The sequence below is a fragment of the Clytia hemisphaerica genome, unplaced genomic scaffold, assembly GCF_902728285.1.
Source record: "Clytia hemisphaerica strain Z4C2 unplaced genomic scaffold, Clytia hemisphaerica genome assembly, whole genome shotgun sequence".
Classification (NCBI taxonomy): Eukaryota; Metazoa; Cnidaria; class Hydrozoa; order Leptothecata; family Clytiidae; genus Clytia; species Clytia hemisphaerica.
The window spans coordinates 551,670-568,983 of record NW_027103902.1 but is presented as its reverse complement, the minus strand read 5'-3'; the positions used below and the strand labels follow the sequence as shown (position 1 = coordinate 568,983).

At 35.6% G+C, this 17,314-nt stretch overlaps 1 protein-coding gene and 1 non-coding gene across 3 annotated transcripts in view; both read left to right on the top strand.

Moving 5' to 3' along the window:
- LOC136808942 (receptor for retinol uptake stra6-like) overlaps positions 1-17,314 on the top strand; it is a 45,541-nt gene that overhangs the window by 11,404 nt on the left and 16,823 nt on the right. For both annotated transcript variants that reach the window (XM_067065505.1, XM_067065504.1), the window contains exons 11-13: positions 7,119-7,180; positions 14,892-15,033; positions 15,969-16,044. In XM_067065505.1, coding sequence (XP_066921606.1) covers positions 7,119-7,180; positions 14,892-15,033; positions 15,969-16,044 — 280 coding nt within the window. The remainder of the gene's footprint in view (positions 1-7,118; positions 7,181-14,891; positions 15,034-15,968; positions 16,045-17,314) is intronic.
- On the top strand, positions 5,954-6,072 carry LOC136808965 (5S ribosomal RNA). The gene has a single exon (XR_010846934.1). It is a non-coding gene; the product is annotated as a 5S ribosomal RNA (ribosomal RNA).

Genomic DNA, 17,314 nt, shown 5'->3' with positions numbered 1-17,314 from the left:
TCCTCGTTAGCTTCTTAAAACTAACGTAGCCCGAGCAAATGCTCAAATTTCACACTGATGTCTCTAGGGCTGAACCTCGTTAATAAGACCAGAATGTGTAGAGAATAACGTAAGAAAGTTTTTATCAGCCATAGCAACAGACTAAGACTTCACAAATGAATGAGTGATGATAATAACTACAATTAGAGTTTTTTTTATAATAAAGTTTTTTGATTAGATTAAAAAAGAAACGGATGGCCTAAACATTGATAAGATGAGAATTAGTAGAATAGATTAATTCGTTTGAAAAAAAAAAAACAAACTCGATCACGCAAAAGCATATTATCATTCAGGAAGACATTAGAGGGATGAACCCAACTGGCGCGCTGCGCTCACTCACATCTAAGTCTTATGCACGTCAGATAGAAATTGCTCTAATGCTTGCAACGACTAGGGAAGTAAAAAAAATTAAATGCGATCCACAAATTACAGAATTTCTTTGTATTTCTTACTTCTTACTACAATCACGGACAAAACATTTGAGACAAAGGGGATTTCCATGTGAAATTTTAAACACACAAATGATTTTTAAGCGCGTTAAACTACAGTTGGAAAGTAGAATTTTATCTCTGAGTTTTAAAATGAGACTTAAGAATTAACATCTAAGGATCTTAGGATTTAAAAGCACAAACTTGCTCAAATAAGGCTTGGAATATAGCCTAGAAGCCACCAAATCCCTCGAAAATCGAAATATTCAATGAAAGAAAGTGAAAGTACTAAAATAGCATTCTCGCCCGAACTTTAAATTCTGAAAAACGTTAAAATACGCTAAAATCTCAATATGTTTCGACCATGATTGTACAATACTATAAATACTGTTTGGTCCAAAAAAATCTGAACAAATTTCGTACCATCTCAGAGTACAGAGAAGCTTTATTTTGAATTATGTATACGTACTCTTTCAAGTTCTCTCTTAACGCCTCTCCAAAAAATTTGTATTCGACCAAATGGTCATCATTCAGTACCATCATTGAAACCATGAAAAACGATGAAAAACATATTACACATTGTTCAAAGAGATTGTATTTAATTTTTAGTTTTTATTCATCGTTGAATGGAAACTACCCTGAAATGTTTTTTATGATCCAAACATCACATTATAGGCTTCACATTAGGTCAAGACTTGACTTCAAACTAGCAATACAAACTGAACAGTTTTGAGTGATATCAAAAGCAGGATATAGCAAATCAAAAGTAAACACAAAGAGAAACATATGTTAAAGAGTCCTTGACTACTTTTTAAACCTTTTTCATCATATAAGAACACATTATATAAGAGCTTGAGTCTTCTTGACTAAAAAAAATGAAGAACATTTAAAGGCTTTACAGACTCTGAAACGTGCAATTCTTAGAAAATTAGACCAAAATAATCTCGAAATACTGAAAATCAGAACACTTTAAGAACTTTTTTAGACTTGAAACCCACCAGCTAAGAACATTCGAAGACTTCGAAAAATTTTGACGTTCTTATCAAGAAAAGTGTATCAAGTGGATTACGTAAACGTTCTATTTTGTGTTCCTCCCCCGATGAGGAGATTCAAGGTCAACAACATTTGTAAACTCGATGGTTCGTAAAACTGAAACTCTATAACTAAATGTCGGTTCCTTAAAGGGCTCTCAGGATCTTTACTTTCCATTTCAAAATCCACCTAAAGCCATGTTTATAAAAAGAGCTTCTCTCGTGTAAGATAAGAACAGGAAGACAAAGTGGTTCACGAAAACTTGACCTTTAAATTTCTATTTTTAAGTAAAGATTTGAATCGATGGAAGTTAAAAGAAAACATTGTAACACAAATGACATCGTCGGGTGCGGAGACACGAAACTTCTTTAAGAAAAAAACTTTCATAGTTACAGTACTGCATTTGAGCTACAAATCTTATATCTGAAGAAGCTAATCAAATTTCAGAAAAACCTAAAACTTTTCCCACATCATATAATATGACAACAATCAAATGACCAATGAATTTTAACAACCCAAAATCCTGAACATCCTTTCCGCCAGCTCACTTTTAAATTGTATTTTTCCCAGGTAGACTGATAGGATCCAATAAGAAATTTATCTTCTAATACTACCTGCGATTTTTAGCTCCGAGCATAAGTTTGGTTAAATCAAATCCTACTGCATGACCAGTTCAAACTTGTGAAAGCAATTAAAATTAATTAAGAAGCCTTGTTTACGTCAGACAAGCCTAAAATTGGCATACAAAAACAACAATCACACGACTACATCTTCTATACCATATTATTTATTATTACAGAGCACACGCTGTGAATAATTATAGAACTATATCAGGTTGATCGTCTAGAATGCGAAATGATAGGGTCAAGATCCGAGGGATTAAACATTAAATGATCTAACTCGATATAAAATATACTATTTTCTCTTGAAGGAAAATATAAACAACAAAACGTTAAAAGTTTCCCAAAACATTTTCATATAGAAAGACTACTTCATAATCGCTTTTAAACTGTAGTATACATTTTTCAGCCCAAAATTACTAAATTTTTCAAGTATTGTTTTTTATATTATTTCACTTTCCCTGCTCCCCACTCCAAAAAATAACATGAAATAAAAACCAAACCTCTCAAAGCAAGAACTCTATAAACACAAACATTATAAAGCCAAACAAAAACCTAAAACTTTTTTCTGGTTACGGCATATTTGCACATACTTTTTCTGTTTGTCTGTTCCCATGACAGCATTCTTCATGTTTTATACACATTTCGAGATCGGATGAAATAGATTTTTAACTACAATCAGTACCATAACATTTTGGCACTTTTGGCTAATTTACCATTTTTCGAAAATTGAAGTTCGAGCGAGAATGTCAATTTCGGGCCTTCAACTTGATTTCAACGATTATTTCGATCTGGGAGGAATTTTTTGGTTTCTAGGCTATATTTCAAGCCCTACTGGACCATTTTTGAACTTTTGGATCCTCAGATCCTAAGCTCTGAAGTCTTTGGTCTAGCGTTAAAACTCTACCCTTCGAACCTACTTTAGAGCACTTGCAAATCGATTGTGGTTTCAAAACACCCCGGTGGATTTCCTTTTTGTGCCAAGTATTTCGTCACCGATTGTAGTTGTACCCCTTCCTGGAAAAGCCCTCTGAGGTTTGAGAGGCCTTAGAAAGATCAGAGTTATTTTGTCGATCTGCACTCGATTTAATCGAGATAACTTGATTTATTGGAAAACGCAGAAATTCTTATTACGAATAATGCGCAAATTACTATGACGCGCCTTATGTTGCAAAACTATGTCATCTTGGCTTTCAATAAATTAGCTTTCGCTTCGATCAAAATGAAATTCTCGCTCAGTAATGGAATACTTTTTTGCTTAGAAAAACTCACTTTTTTCGCTTAGATAAACTCACTTTTTTCGCTTAGATAAACTCACTTTTTTCGCTTAGATAAACTCATTTTTTTCGCTTAGATAAACTCATTTTTTTTGCTTAGATAAACTCACATTTTTTCGCTTAGATAAACTCATTTTTTTCGCTTAGATAAACTCACTTTTTCCACAAACTCACGTCTATATTTGAAAGCCTTAAAATGACGTTACAGCCACTCAAAGTAGGGCGTGGAGCATAGAATTGGCAAGTAAGCCAAAGTAGTCAGACGGTCTATCGACCGTAGTTCACCAACCACTAGTCCTTTATGCTTCATATTTGGACCACACTTTCCTTGGATGTGGCCCGACCCAATCCGGGTGTTCCGAACTTTTCAGACCCCTCCGGAACTCCCCGGAAAACCTCCGGAACTCGCGACTTTCTGAAACCCTCGGGGGGCTTCTGCAAGGCCCCCAAGGCTTGTTATAATGAACTCGAAAAGTGGAAAAGATGTCCGGGCATAAAGACCGGCGATTTGGGTCGTTTGGGGCACTATACCGGCTTTTCCCGGCTCAGGAAAGTCTGGAAATGCCCTTTTTAAGATTACCGTAACCATAGCTTGGTCTGGAGCATTGAGTTTCAAGCCCGAAGGGCTAGAGGTCAATCTCTAACCTTTCTCAGGCAAGAAAAATTGAAGCCTTAAAATATGCGCCGTATTTTTGATGACGGATTGAATCTAGCAATTCCTTTGTTTTCGAGTGATATATTTTTCAAAATGAAGCGGTAAATTTTAGTTTCAATCTGTCATTTGTGTAAAAACCAGGCGGGTCGCTCAAGGCCGTGCAGCTTTGGTAGGATTTGTTGGCTTCAAATCCTACCAAGGAGATTGACCTCTAGCCCTTCGGGCTTGAAACTCAATGGTCTGGAGGCCCCAAAAAGTCTTGTAAGCTTTCCTTAAAGGGGAACTCAACAAATTTGACATTTTTATTTTTTTACTGATTTTTGGTAATATTAAGTATAAAAATGAGAAAGAAAGTATTATAAGTCCGATCTCTCAAATAAAAATCATGAAAAATCTCTCTTAACTTCAGTTAAAAATATGTTTAAAAAATCACCCCCTTTCTTTTAAAAAAAGATCGACTTCTCTTTGGATTATGACGTCACTGCATTCAGAAAACAGAACAAATTCAGTCATGACTACAGTATATTTTAGTTCTGTTTTAAATAAGAAATAAATGCATAGAAAAGTATTCCTGGTAAATTGTGGGTGATTTAGCTGAATAACAATAAAAAATCCAACAAGAAACACAAAAATTTAGTCACAAACCCTCTACTGAAGGGCCTGTCTTCACTGATTTTTAGCCTGAGAAGATAAGCATCTTCCTCTTTCTGAATACAGCTACGTCATAAAACAGCTGAAAGTGCGTCTTTTTTATTTGATAAACAATTTCACTTTAGTAGAGGGGAGCCTCTTTTTAAAAGCTCATTAAACAAATTTTTAGAGTGAAAGGAGAGTTGCAACCTTGAAATTTTGAAACTTATCGTTGAAACCAACGACTTAATAAAATAGATAGACCAAGAACTTCATACAATGGCTCTTAAAAATCTTTTGTTATCTATTCATTTTGTATTCTCTCATCTTGCCGTCTTTCCACCGTCCGCGTTTTTAAGTCATATTACAAAGAAATTAGACTTTTTACAAGCATCTCTAACAAACACTATCCAAATACAAATGTTATAATTTTAACAATGTTTACTAATTTTTAAGCCTAAAAGTTTGACTTGAAATTAAGAACATATTCACAAAATTTAGGTCATGTGATCAATATCAACCAATAGCTAATCTTAAAAAAATACTTTTGCACGCGGAATGACATTTTAATGATGCAAAAAATCATTAATTTTTTTATCATTCTTACGCGGATCATTTCAATAGGATACTGGTCTATCTATTTTATTAGGTCGTTGTTGAAACAAACCATTTCAGGATAGAAACAAAAAAATCCAAAATTTGTTGAGTTCCCCTTTAAGGTTGAAAATGGTCTGAGAGCAAAGCAGAAGGGTGCCTTCGACCATTCCAGCCCGGCTGGGCCTTCCGAAGGCCCGGCGAAAGTCCGGAACGAATCCGGAAAACCGTTAATACTAACTTTTTAAATCTCCGGCTTTTGCCGGCTTTGGACGATACTTTGAGGAACTTTGAAGGACCCACACTGGTGCAGGCGTGTACCCTCACATCTCCCCTAACCAGTGGGCACCAGTCGGACCCCCTGGAACACCGGCCGGGACCCCCAGGGGTCGTCTGCGGTGGTACCCAAAGAAGGTCATTTTTTTCCAATTTTGACCAATTTTCAAGCCTTTCCGCCTTTCCAAGCCTTTTAAAGGCTTTAGATGACTGATGGAGGGTGCTGGCTATGAGGGAGAGCAAGGCAGAGGGTATCCGAAGGGGTTTGAAGGGCTGTGGAGAGCTGTAGAGGTCTCAATCGGTCCCACTGGGGAACTTTGCCTGACTATTTAGTCGGTCCCACCGGAGAACTTTGCCTGACTGCTTAGTCGGCTGCGAGCAAGGTATAGATAGCCATGCATGCTCCACGTCCATACCACGATGAAAGCACCCGTTCTCGTTAGATCACGGAAGTTAAGCATTGTCAGGCCGGGATAGTACTTGAAAGGGGGACCGCCTGGGAACTACTGGTGGCGTGGAGCGGAGGTGGAGGTTTTTCTTCTAGTGATGCTAGTAATGCTATGCTATGCTTTTGGGTGGTGCTGCTTTACTTTTGCACCTCAAGAATGCTCTAAAGACCCTTTAGGGCTCATTAACAAGCCCTCACACCCCAGCGCTTGGCCAGCAGTTAGCCCAGTGGTCCAAAGTCCCGCACTGGGGATCCCCTGATCGAATCCGATCCGGTTCAGGTCTACTTGGAAATTTTTGACCAGGTTTTGGGTGTAGATTCCGAAAAAATAGGTCCAAAGTCCTGAAAAGTTGACAGAAGGGTGCCACGGGACCGTAAAGGACCCCCTCCCCTAGCGCCGAACTGGGTGGGTCTCACGGTTTGAAACTTTCTGGAAATGTAAAGTATATTGAAGGGGGAAAGCATGCCAATTTTCATCACTCCACCGCGAAAAATGCGAGTTTATCAAAGCGATGAAATAGTCGGTTTATTAAAGCGAAAAAAGTGAGTTTATCTAAGCGAAAAAAAAAGAATTTATCAAAGCAAAAAAAGTGAATTTATCAAAGCGATAAAAGTGAGTTTATCCAAGCGAAAAAAATATGAATTTATGAAAGCGAAAAAAAGGAATTTATCTAAGCGAAAAAAAGGAATTTATCTAAGCGAAAAAAGGGAGTTTATCTAAGCGAAAAAAGTGAGTTAATCAGAAGCGAAAAAATGTGAATCTATCAAAGCGAAAAAAAAGTTATTATCTAAGCGAAAAAAGTGAGTTTATCTAAATGGAAAAAGTGAGTTTATTAAAGCTGATAAAGTGAGTTTATCTAAGCGAAAAAATTAGTTTTTCTAAGCGAAAAAGTACTCCATTTCCTGAGCGAGAATTTCATTTTGATCGAAGCAAAAGCTAATTTATTGAAAGCCAAGATGATATGATTTTGCAACATTAGGCGCGTCATAAATTACACTCCTACATTCATGACCATAAATACTCATACCCAGTTGGTCATTGGTATTATATTAGTTTTTTTAACTTCGTGGCATTATGCCTAAATTTTTTTGAATATTTACCTCTCTTCTTCTCTTCAGAATTCAAATATTCCACACGAATGATGTCTTCAGTGTTGGTCACTTATATTGGAATGTACCAAGTATGATTCTTTTGTTCTTATTTGTCAACCAATAGGCTATTTCATGTTGACGAGGTCCAACGTTTTCATTTCCTTATATATCTTTGATACACATTTAATGCCAGATCAGGTATTTTTGGCTGCTCAGTTTCAGGGATAGGTTGCTAAAGCTAAGTTGCTTAATTCTTTGGCCTTTCTCAGGGCTGGACCCTTAACAACAACAACAAGACGACTTGAAGTCGAAAATTTCGCCTAGAATTTGAACTACATGGGAAAACAAGAAGTAGATGAAGCTAATCTGAAATCTACTTTACATCGAGCCTTGATGAAACAATTTTACAACAAGAACAACGAGGCTTAAAATCGCTAAAAAAATAAGACCAATTTAAGAACAATTGTCGTTTGATTTTTAAAAACTCTCATAAAGTATATGCTTATAAAAAATAGATATGCTATTATTACACGCCATCTCTTGTTTACTTTGTAAGAACTAATTACCGAAAGGTTTATCACCATCTATCAAGAGTTATTGATTTGATTCTTATAAAGTAAATGCTTATAAGAAAAATAAAAATGCTCATATTGTACATCAACCCTTGTTTACTTTGTAAGAACTAATTACCGGAAGGTATATCACCGTCTATCAAGAGTTTTCTTATAAAGTATATGCTTATAAGAAAAATAAATATGCTCATATTGTGCGCCGTCCCTTGTTTACTTTGTAAGAACTAATTACCGAAAGGTATACTACCGTCTATTAAGAGTTATTGATTTGATTCTTATAAAGTAAATGCTTATAAGAAAAATAAATATGCTCATTTTGTGCCCCATCCCTTGTTTACTTTGTAAGAACTAATTACCGAAAGAACTAATTACCGAAAGGTATATTACCGTCTATTAAGAGTTATTGATTTGATTCTTATAAAGTAAATGCTTATAAGAAAAATAAATATGCTCATTTTGCGCCCCATCCCTTGTTTACTTTGTAAGAACTAATTACCGAAAGGTATATCACCGTCTATCAAGAGTTATTGATTTGATTCTTATAAAGTATATGCTTATAAGAAAAATAAATATGCTCATATTGTGCGCCGTCCCTTGTTTACTTTGTAAGAACTAATTACCGAAAGGTATATCTCCATCTTTCAGGAGCTATTGATTTGATTCTTATAAAATAAATGCTTATAAGAAAAATTAATATGCTCATATTGTGCGCCGTCCCTTGTTTACTTTGTAAGAACTAATTACCGAAAGGTTTGTCACCGTATATCAAGAGTTATTGATTTGATTCTTATAAAGTATATGCTTATAAGAAAAATAAATATGCTCATATTGTACACCAACCCTTTTTTACTTTGTAAGAACTAATTACCGGAAGGTATATCAGCGTCTATCAAGAGTTATTGATTTGATTCTTATAAAGTAAATGCTTATAAGAAAAATAAATATGCTCATATTGTGCCCCATCCCTTGTTTACTTTCTAAGAACTAATTACCGAAAGGTATATCACCGTCTATCAAGAGTTATTGATTTGATTCTTATAAAGTAAATGCTTATAAGAAAAATAAATATGCTCATATTGTGCCCCATCCCTTGTTTACTTTCTAAGAACTAATTACCGAAAGGTATATCACCGTCTATCAAGAGTTATTGATTTGATTCTTATAAAGTATATGCTTATAAGAAAAATAAATATGCTCATATTGTGCCCCATCCCTTGTTTACTTTCTAAGAACTAATTACCGAAAGGTATATCACCGTCTATCAAGAGTTATTGATTTGATTCTTATAAAGTATATGCTTATAAGAAAATAAATAAAAATCAAAACTGTGAAGCTAAAGAGACGCAAAGATATAATGACGTAATCCAAAGAAAACCTGCGAAGATCTTCCGTGGTTATACGAGCGTGTAATTTGTAAATTGATTTTAGTGAGTTTGACCACCGTATCAAGTACTTTCGTTTTCTAAATTTTCGTCCGATATCACACCATGCCTATCGTAATACTTTCGCTAAGGCGAAATTAAAAATGTTTATCCCTACAAAAATATTTCCACTAAGAGTAAACTAGGGGGTAGGTAGAAAACCTGGCCCACCTCTCTGGCCCGGGCCATATGGCCTACCCTTGGCCCACCCTTTGGCCCACCTTCAAACATTTTTTTCCCCGATTTTATTCTCGGACAACCAGGTTATAATGATATGTGTGCGTCGGGATGCGCTATAATTTCATTATGATTTCATCATAAAGCGCGTTGGCGTTATTGCATCAGCCGTTTTACGACAAACAATTGGTCAAATCTTCTAAATGCTTTAAGAATTAAACGCTTTTTTTTTATAAGAATAGTGTACTTTGGATGAGAGGGTCAATTATTCTTAAGAAAGTGCCAAAATTGAGGGTGAAATATTCTTAACGTAGGTCTTGTCTATCTGACCAAGGGATAAGACCCTTAAAATTTTTAATTTATATTAACAGAAGTCAGCCTAATGGTAGCGCATTGTGCTCTTGCACTAGGGATCCCGAGTTCGAGTCGGGTTCGGGTCAACGTCAAAGTTTTTCGCCAGGTTTTGATACTTTATGTTTTTTTGGGTGAAGATTCCGAATAAAGGGGTCCGAAGTCCTGAAAAGTTGAAGAAACAGCGCTACGGGGGTTGTTGGCACCCGCCGTACAGGACTTAACCAGACCCTCTACCGGGGGTCCCCTTAATCTATGTCAGGTTTATTGCCGACCTAAAAAAATATCAGCGTTTTGATTGGTCGAGAGCATCGAGATATTTGCGATATTTCATATTTCTCTAGTATGGAAATATGACCGCGTTGACTTTTGGGGGACTGGGTAAGCGGCAGGAGAAAAATCAAAACAAAACAGCCGAAAAGAACTAGGAGAAACTGGGAGTCAAATGGAAAAACGCAACAAAAATATTTTCAGATTAACTTTTACTTTGGAGTTCTTCCATAAACTAGCCATAGCTTTCACTAACTGCCACCCGCTACAAATGCTTATAACGACTAAATGCTGATTAAAGCTTTTTAATGCTTTATAGTGAATGTTTCGAAAATTATTAGGAACAAGAATCGCAAAATTGCAACTAAATATTTCCTTAAAAATGAAGGTCATTATCGACATATACTAGCAAGTAGCTGTCGCTAAGAATGCCCCGCAGAGCTTCCTATCGAAATATCCCTAAGTAAGCAAAATTACGCATGTGTAGATTTTAAATTCGTTTTATCGATAAAATTTAAGTTGGAGGAAGAAAGCTTGGTTTCAACTTTACTTTTGAGATGACATGGGATAGATGGTCGCTCACATCTCAAAATGAGAAGTTATCGCTCACATTAATCACAGTGAAAACGCAAAAAATTCTGAAATTGATTTGATTCTTATAAAGTAGACACTTATAATAAAAATAAATATGCTCATCTTTTTTGCCATCCTTTATTTACTTTGTAAGAACTAATTACCGAAAGATATATTGCCTTCAATCAAGAGTTATTGATTTAATTCTTATAAAGCACATGCCTATAATAAAAATAAATATGCTCATCTTTTTCGCCATCCTTTGTTTACTTTGTGAGAACTAATTACCGAAAGGCATATTGCCTTCAATCAAGAGTTATTGATTTGATTCTTATAAAGTAGATGCCTATAATTGTTCATCGAAAATGTGCATAGAATTACCTGCGTTTGAAAACTTAATCCACAAATTAACGCACAACAGAAAAAAACAAAAAACCCCGAAGGGAAGAATAACGAAAAACGTCCGCCGCGCATTTAGCGAAAGCTACTTGCTAGTTTGGTAAGCTATAAACGTTGCCGGATAATTACGGAACACTAATTAACCGGAAGATCGATTACAAAACAAACGCAAAAATCGAGATTCCTGTCCAATATCCTTGCGTGAAGCTATGTAGGCCACCCTACGCTCGCAAGCTCGCTACGGGCGGCAATAACACTAAAATCAAATCTGATAAACTAAGAAATTATACTAGTCATAGCTTTCACTAAATGCCCCCACAGAAAGGTCATCTCATGCACTTACAAAGCTATTAATGCTTTAAAAATTAAAGCATAAAAAATAATCAGGAATAATTGATTGATTTAATTATCGGTTGAAAAAAAATCATATTCCATTAACAAAATACTTGAAGAATTCATGCAGCTTGACAATTTAATGAAATTCAAGGAAAATATTGAAAAGCTTCTCAAAAACATATTTCGAAAATCATAGTATCATTATCTTACTGACATTCACATCTCCTTGTTTGTTTGTTTTTTCTTACAACAATATATGTCATGATCATTCACTAAATAGACCTTTTCCGATAATGCTGCAGACATCTTAGATTGTAGGCAAAATATATAGCGCTGAATAATTCAACAAGGTAACCAATCAGAAATAGCTTGTTTATTTTTCATTGGCTGGTATATATTTCAACAATTCTCTATTGCTACTTTGCCTAGTAAACAATAGCCCCCTTAAAGGAAGAAATTTTGGCCATCTTTAATTTGGCGGGAATTTAATTTGGCGGATGGCGGAAAAAAGAAATTTTCCGCCATCCGCCAAATTAAATCCCTCTGAAAAAACTTTTTTGGCCATCCGCCAAATTAAATTCCTGCCAAAATTTCTTCCTTTAAGGTATAAAATTTATCAAAAATTTCTGCGCCATCTGAAATAGACCAATCCTAGTTAAGGCCCAGGCTCCACTTGCGTACGCTGTGATTGCAGTCAAAAGAAAAATAAAGGAATGTTATTGTGGTCCATTTAGACGTACAGTCGAAAAGTTGAAATGTGCCTAATTTTTTTTCAAGTGCATAGTACTTTTTCATGATGCAATCTTTTCTCCAAGCTGAAAGGATTGAAGATATGATTGCAGCGCAGACAATGAAGAGACAGGCTTTCAGGAAACTAGAATTTTTGAGTTTTTAGCTATATACTCTCACTTTATGGTGTTCCTGTATGACTGTCTGTGTGCCTAGTCTAACCACCGTTAAATGCCTTAACTTGGAAAGGTAGAATTGGAGCTATTTCACCAAACCCCTAGAGCGTATGTTATTTAGGCTATGGGGCCATCCATATAGTACGTACGCAGTGAAGGGGGAGAGGGGGTTTAGCAAAAGCGTACATCTATTGTATAAATGACATCATTTCTATTGTTCTCTGTGTACATGGGGGGAGGGGGTATCAAATTTTTGGAGAATCTTTGCGTACGTACTATATGGACAGCCCCTATCACAACTGCATGAAAAAGTGGAACGTGCGCATGCAAAGTTAAACGAATGTAAACAAACTTTTTTCAGGTTTTTAAAATAGATTTACCACACTGAACAAACAGTGAAAACACTCTAAGTGAGGTAAATCTATTTTGAAGACCAAAAAAAAAACATCGATTGACATTCAACACATTCAACCACTTTTGGATTCAACTTTACTTATGTGTACATTCAACTTTTTTGTACTTTGCCGGTATCTTGTTTTACCAAGTTAAGAAGGACTTTCTCGAGTTACGACCATATGATGGTCTTTAAAGCTCAAGAAGCTCTATAAACAATAAAGCTAGTTATTAGTATAATAACAGACAAAGATAAATTACAGTTTGAACAAAAATATCAAATGTACATTTGAAAACTTGAGCAAACTTCTTTAAAGATTCCAGAAAAGAATTGAAATCATTGCTGAAATGAACTTCTAACTAAATTACAATATTTAGTATTCAGTTTGAAAGACAAGAAACAAAATTTAACATACAAAACACTTTTTCCAGTCAATGAATCAGCTCATCATCATAACCAGTCTGCCATTTTGTTTGTTTTGATTTGAACAAGTAATATTGTAATTCGTGTTATGGTGTAATCACTATACTTTTTCTATAATTTGCATTTATAACACTCGCTTCGGGTTTTCAATCCTAAATCAAAACTAATAAAATGTAATACGCAATAATGGTAATAGCATATAACGTAATATGAAAATATGTATAACATTTACCGCTGTATAATTTACCGCCATATTTTTGCGGAACACTTATTTGGCCGGAAAGCCGATAACGACGCAAAAACAAAAACAATTCGCAAAAAATCGAGATTCCAGTCCAATATATTGCGTGAAGCTATGAATGCCTCCTCAGTCGCTGCGCTCCTTGCGGGGGCAAAAACTACTTGACACCACCCAAATATTTTCAGCTTTTGGTATAAAATTCGTCCGTGTGATAACCAAACAGTTTTTTATCAATGCATACAAAAAAACTTGAGATTCTTGAATGTTTGCCAATAAGATTTCTCATAACATATAGCAAAGGAATAGCAAGGGAAGTGAAATGTCTTGTATTAAACCAAATGACGAGTGATTTTTTATAAAAGTTTTCTCCTAATTCTCGTTCTCGACAAGATACGTCCTTGAATTTTCAACTCAACAATCTTTACATCTTTCTTCTAAAATTCGAAACATTTAAAGCTTGACGATAATCAAGAAAATATCCAAATTGTTTTGCTCTTGAAAATATGTTGTTCTTCAACCATTATTACAAGCATACATTTCCATCATATGGAACTCCTTTCCTCTGCTATTCTTTTTCATGCATCGAAACAAAAACATAGAAAAAGACTGAATGTTATCAATAAGATCAATCTGATTAATCCAATGATGAAGGGTTTCTTCTCTTTCGAAACAATACTGTACACCATCTGCATTTTGAATTATCAATCTAGAAATTTTCAAATACATATCTGAAAAATCTACAACTCTCAAAACACAACTTCTGGGTCGAAATGATCGAAATTGCTTTCTCTGTTTGTTTTTGTGTGAATTTTCGGCGGGAACATATCGAATGTTTTATTGTTCGAATCTAACGTTCGAATTAGATTTTCGAATAAAAACATTCGAAACTACACAGAAGAAAGAAGCAAGGCGGAAGTAAGTTTTAAAACAAAAACAAAAAGAAATTTATATCAGGACAATTTTTTTGAGTCGACAATAAATTAGTTATCACATGACTTCTCGTGCAATACTCGATATTTTACTCGTTCCGAAATTTTACCGATATTTTTCCTCGCCTAAAGGCTCGGAAAAATATTACGGAAAAATCTCGGAACTCGTAAAATATTTCTCGTATTGCACTCGAAGTCATGCGATAACTAGTACGTATAAAATGCAGACTCAAAACTTTTTATTTTTTTTTGTTTATTTCAGTCTCGTTGTTTTTCTAAATGCCAGAAAAACCAAAGTCCAACCTCAGAATTGTTTGCAGATTTTCAGAATGATAAGAATCAAATCTTTTTTAGAGTTGTTAGGTGGGCCAAAGGGTAGGCCAAGGGTAGGCCATATGGCCCGGGCCAGAGAGGTGGGCCAGGTTTTCTACCTACCCGTAAACTAGGTCACAGTGTGGATCTAAACCACACTGAAACGACCGCCTTCCATCACGCATCACGCGAAAAAGCGCGCGCACGTTATTAACGCCTACATGTCATCTCCAGTACGTTTTAGATTATTCATTGAAAACAGATTACAATATAGTCATTTTTCATGTCTCGATTATTCAATTCCGAATAAAAGACATTCAGGGAAAAAAAAGAGAAACACCTGGGTAATCTAGTTAAAAAAACCGAAAGTAAATGGTAGACAAAGTAATGAGCCAAGGCAAAACGAGATTAGCGTACCACTATGAAAGAAACCGCCTCCGGCGGTCGATAAATACTACCGTATCACTAAAACTTTTAATCTATGTCATATTTTCCAGGTTACAATATTCTTTGCAATGTATGGATACGTTGTATTCCTATTGTTCGATCTCTTATTTGATTTGGATTTCATTCAAAAAGGAGCAAGAGAGATCGGTCTGGAAATCAGTATCATCGAAAAATATATCAGTGCTATTGGCTGTAAGTTGAACGTTGGAGTTTTAGGCGCCAGACTAAATTTTGATTAAAAACTTTAGAAATGGGATTTTCCAAAAAGAAACCGTACACTCCTGTCGAGGAGGTTCTTTTCCGTTCCCAGGGGTAAGGTGGTAAGTTTTGTTTGATCATGGCGTCCTCCAGCTTTTTGGTCCCCCCTAATAAGAGCTAAAATCCCCCATCTGGCCTTCCCCCCCACCTGTCTTTAAAATTCGTGCTCCCCCCAATTGGGAAATCCCCCTGGCCGTATTGTATAAGGGTTGCGAAGTGATGATCCAGACTCGCCTCAATTCGCAAGCTACTATAGCAAAAAAAAGACTCTCAAAATCCCTAGAATGACAGGCTCATAAGCCTGAATGCCCAAACACACCAGGAAGGTCTGTATTTATCCTATTACTCCCCCCACTAGGTAGAGGACTGAATATACCCCATATTCGCCTTTCTCCCCCCATCAAGCTTGAAAATTTCACTTCCCCCCCTGGCACCAAAATCTGATCCCCCCCATCTTCCTGGGGGGGGGGATGATCCCATGTTGATATATGGCGGAATTCCACAAAGATATACAAAATTTGTCAAAAATAACTATATCCTTCAAAATTTAGAATTCCAGATGGGTTTAAACCTGAAATTTCCTGGAATTCCAGGTTGTTATAGCTTTTCCAGCCACAAAGGGTTGAACCTCCTCAACAGTGGGTATTTTGAAAAGCATAATGCCATACCAAGTTACAATTAATTTGTTGGGTCACTTTTTCCTTCGAATATTGCAATCATCTTATTCAGCTATTCTTGAGACAGCTTTTCTTTCTAGCTAGTCATCCATTAGTCTTTTCATGACATTTTCATAGCCGGGTTAGCTTTTTGCCATTAAATCCCTGTAGATAGACATTTTAACAATTTAATTTTGTTTTGATTGTTTTCAGTATCATGGTGGCTTGGTTTGATCACTGCTCTCGTCTTCAGTATTTTGGTCATGTCTAACTCCATTAGCTGGTATCGGTAAGCTAAAACTGTATATGTATTTCTAAACAGTGAAGGATCAAAGTAATCTTCCTTGATTAATAAAGTAACCCAGGGATAAAGAGAGTAAGAATCCCTTCCCCAGGGGGGGCTGCTGGTAGGTTTTCCGTATATCTTTGAGTAAAGAAATTTGGGCTTACTGTATTTTAAGAAATAAAATATTTCTAGAAATAAAATATTTCTAATTTGTAATTTAAGAAATATTTTATTTCTTAAAATACGAAAATGAGAAATACCCTTATAACTTATCAATGGATGATCCAAATGACATAACACTCCACTGATGTAAGGCACAGGTATTGACAGTTGAAACACAAAAATTGACTTCATATGCTGACCGTCAGCAAATTCTGCTAGAATATTAATTAAATTACGAAATGAGAAATATGAACCCAAATGGTATCTGCACGAAATTTTGCTCACAAACTTGTATTGGTAGGAGGAGGCTTCTGAAAAATTTCATCTCGTTTTGCTGACGTTAGCACTTTTTATAAGAATATTTCTTAAATTCGTAATTTGAGAAATAAAATATTTCTCAAAATACTAATTTAAGAAATATGCTCGTAACTTTTGATTGGAAGATGACAGCAAATTCAAATTTTGCAGTCTTGTACTACATCATACTCCGGAGTCTCGGTCCAAATTTGAAATCAATCCGATGACGTCATCGATTTATATGGCAAAATCATCATTTTCGACTTATGCAGCCAAACGTGTAAGCTTGGCCAAAAGCTAGAACGCCAGAAATTCTGACCTAGGAATAGCCGTCGCCTAAATTTTGGCTCCCAAAACTTGTATTGGTAGGAGGAGGGCTTCTGAAAAATGTCACTCGTTTTGCTGACGTTAGCACGTTTTTATAAGATATTTCTTAAATTCGTTAATTGAGAAATAAAAATTTCTCAAAATACTAAATTTAAGAAATATGCTCGTAACTTTTGATTGGAAGATGACAGCAAATTCAAATTTTGCAGTCTTGTACTACATCATACTCCGGAGTCTCGGTCCAAATTTTGAAATCAATCCATGACGTCATCGATTATATGGCAAAATCATCATTTTCGACTTATGCAGCCAAACGTGTAACTTGGCCAAAAGCTAGAACGCCATAAATTCCTGAACTAGGATAGCCGTCGCCTAAATTTTGCTCACAAACTGTATTGGTAGGGGAGGCTTCTGAAAAATTTCATCTCGTTTTGCTGACGTTAGCACTTTTTATAAGAATATTCTTAAATTCGTAATTTGAGAAATA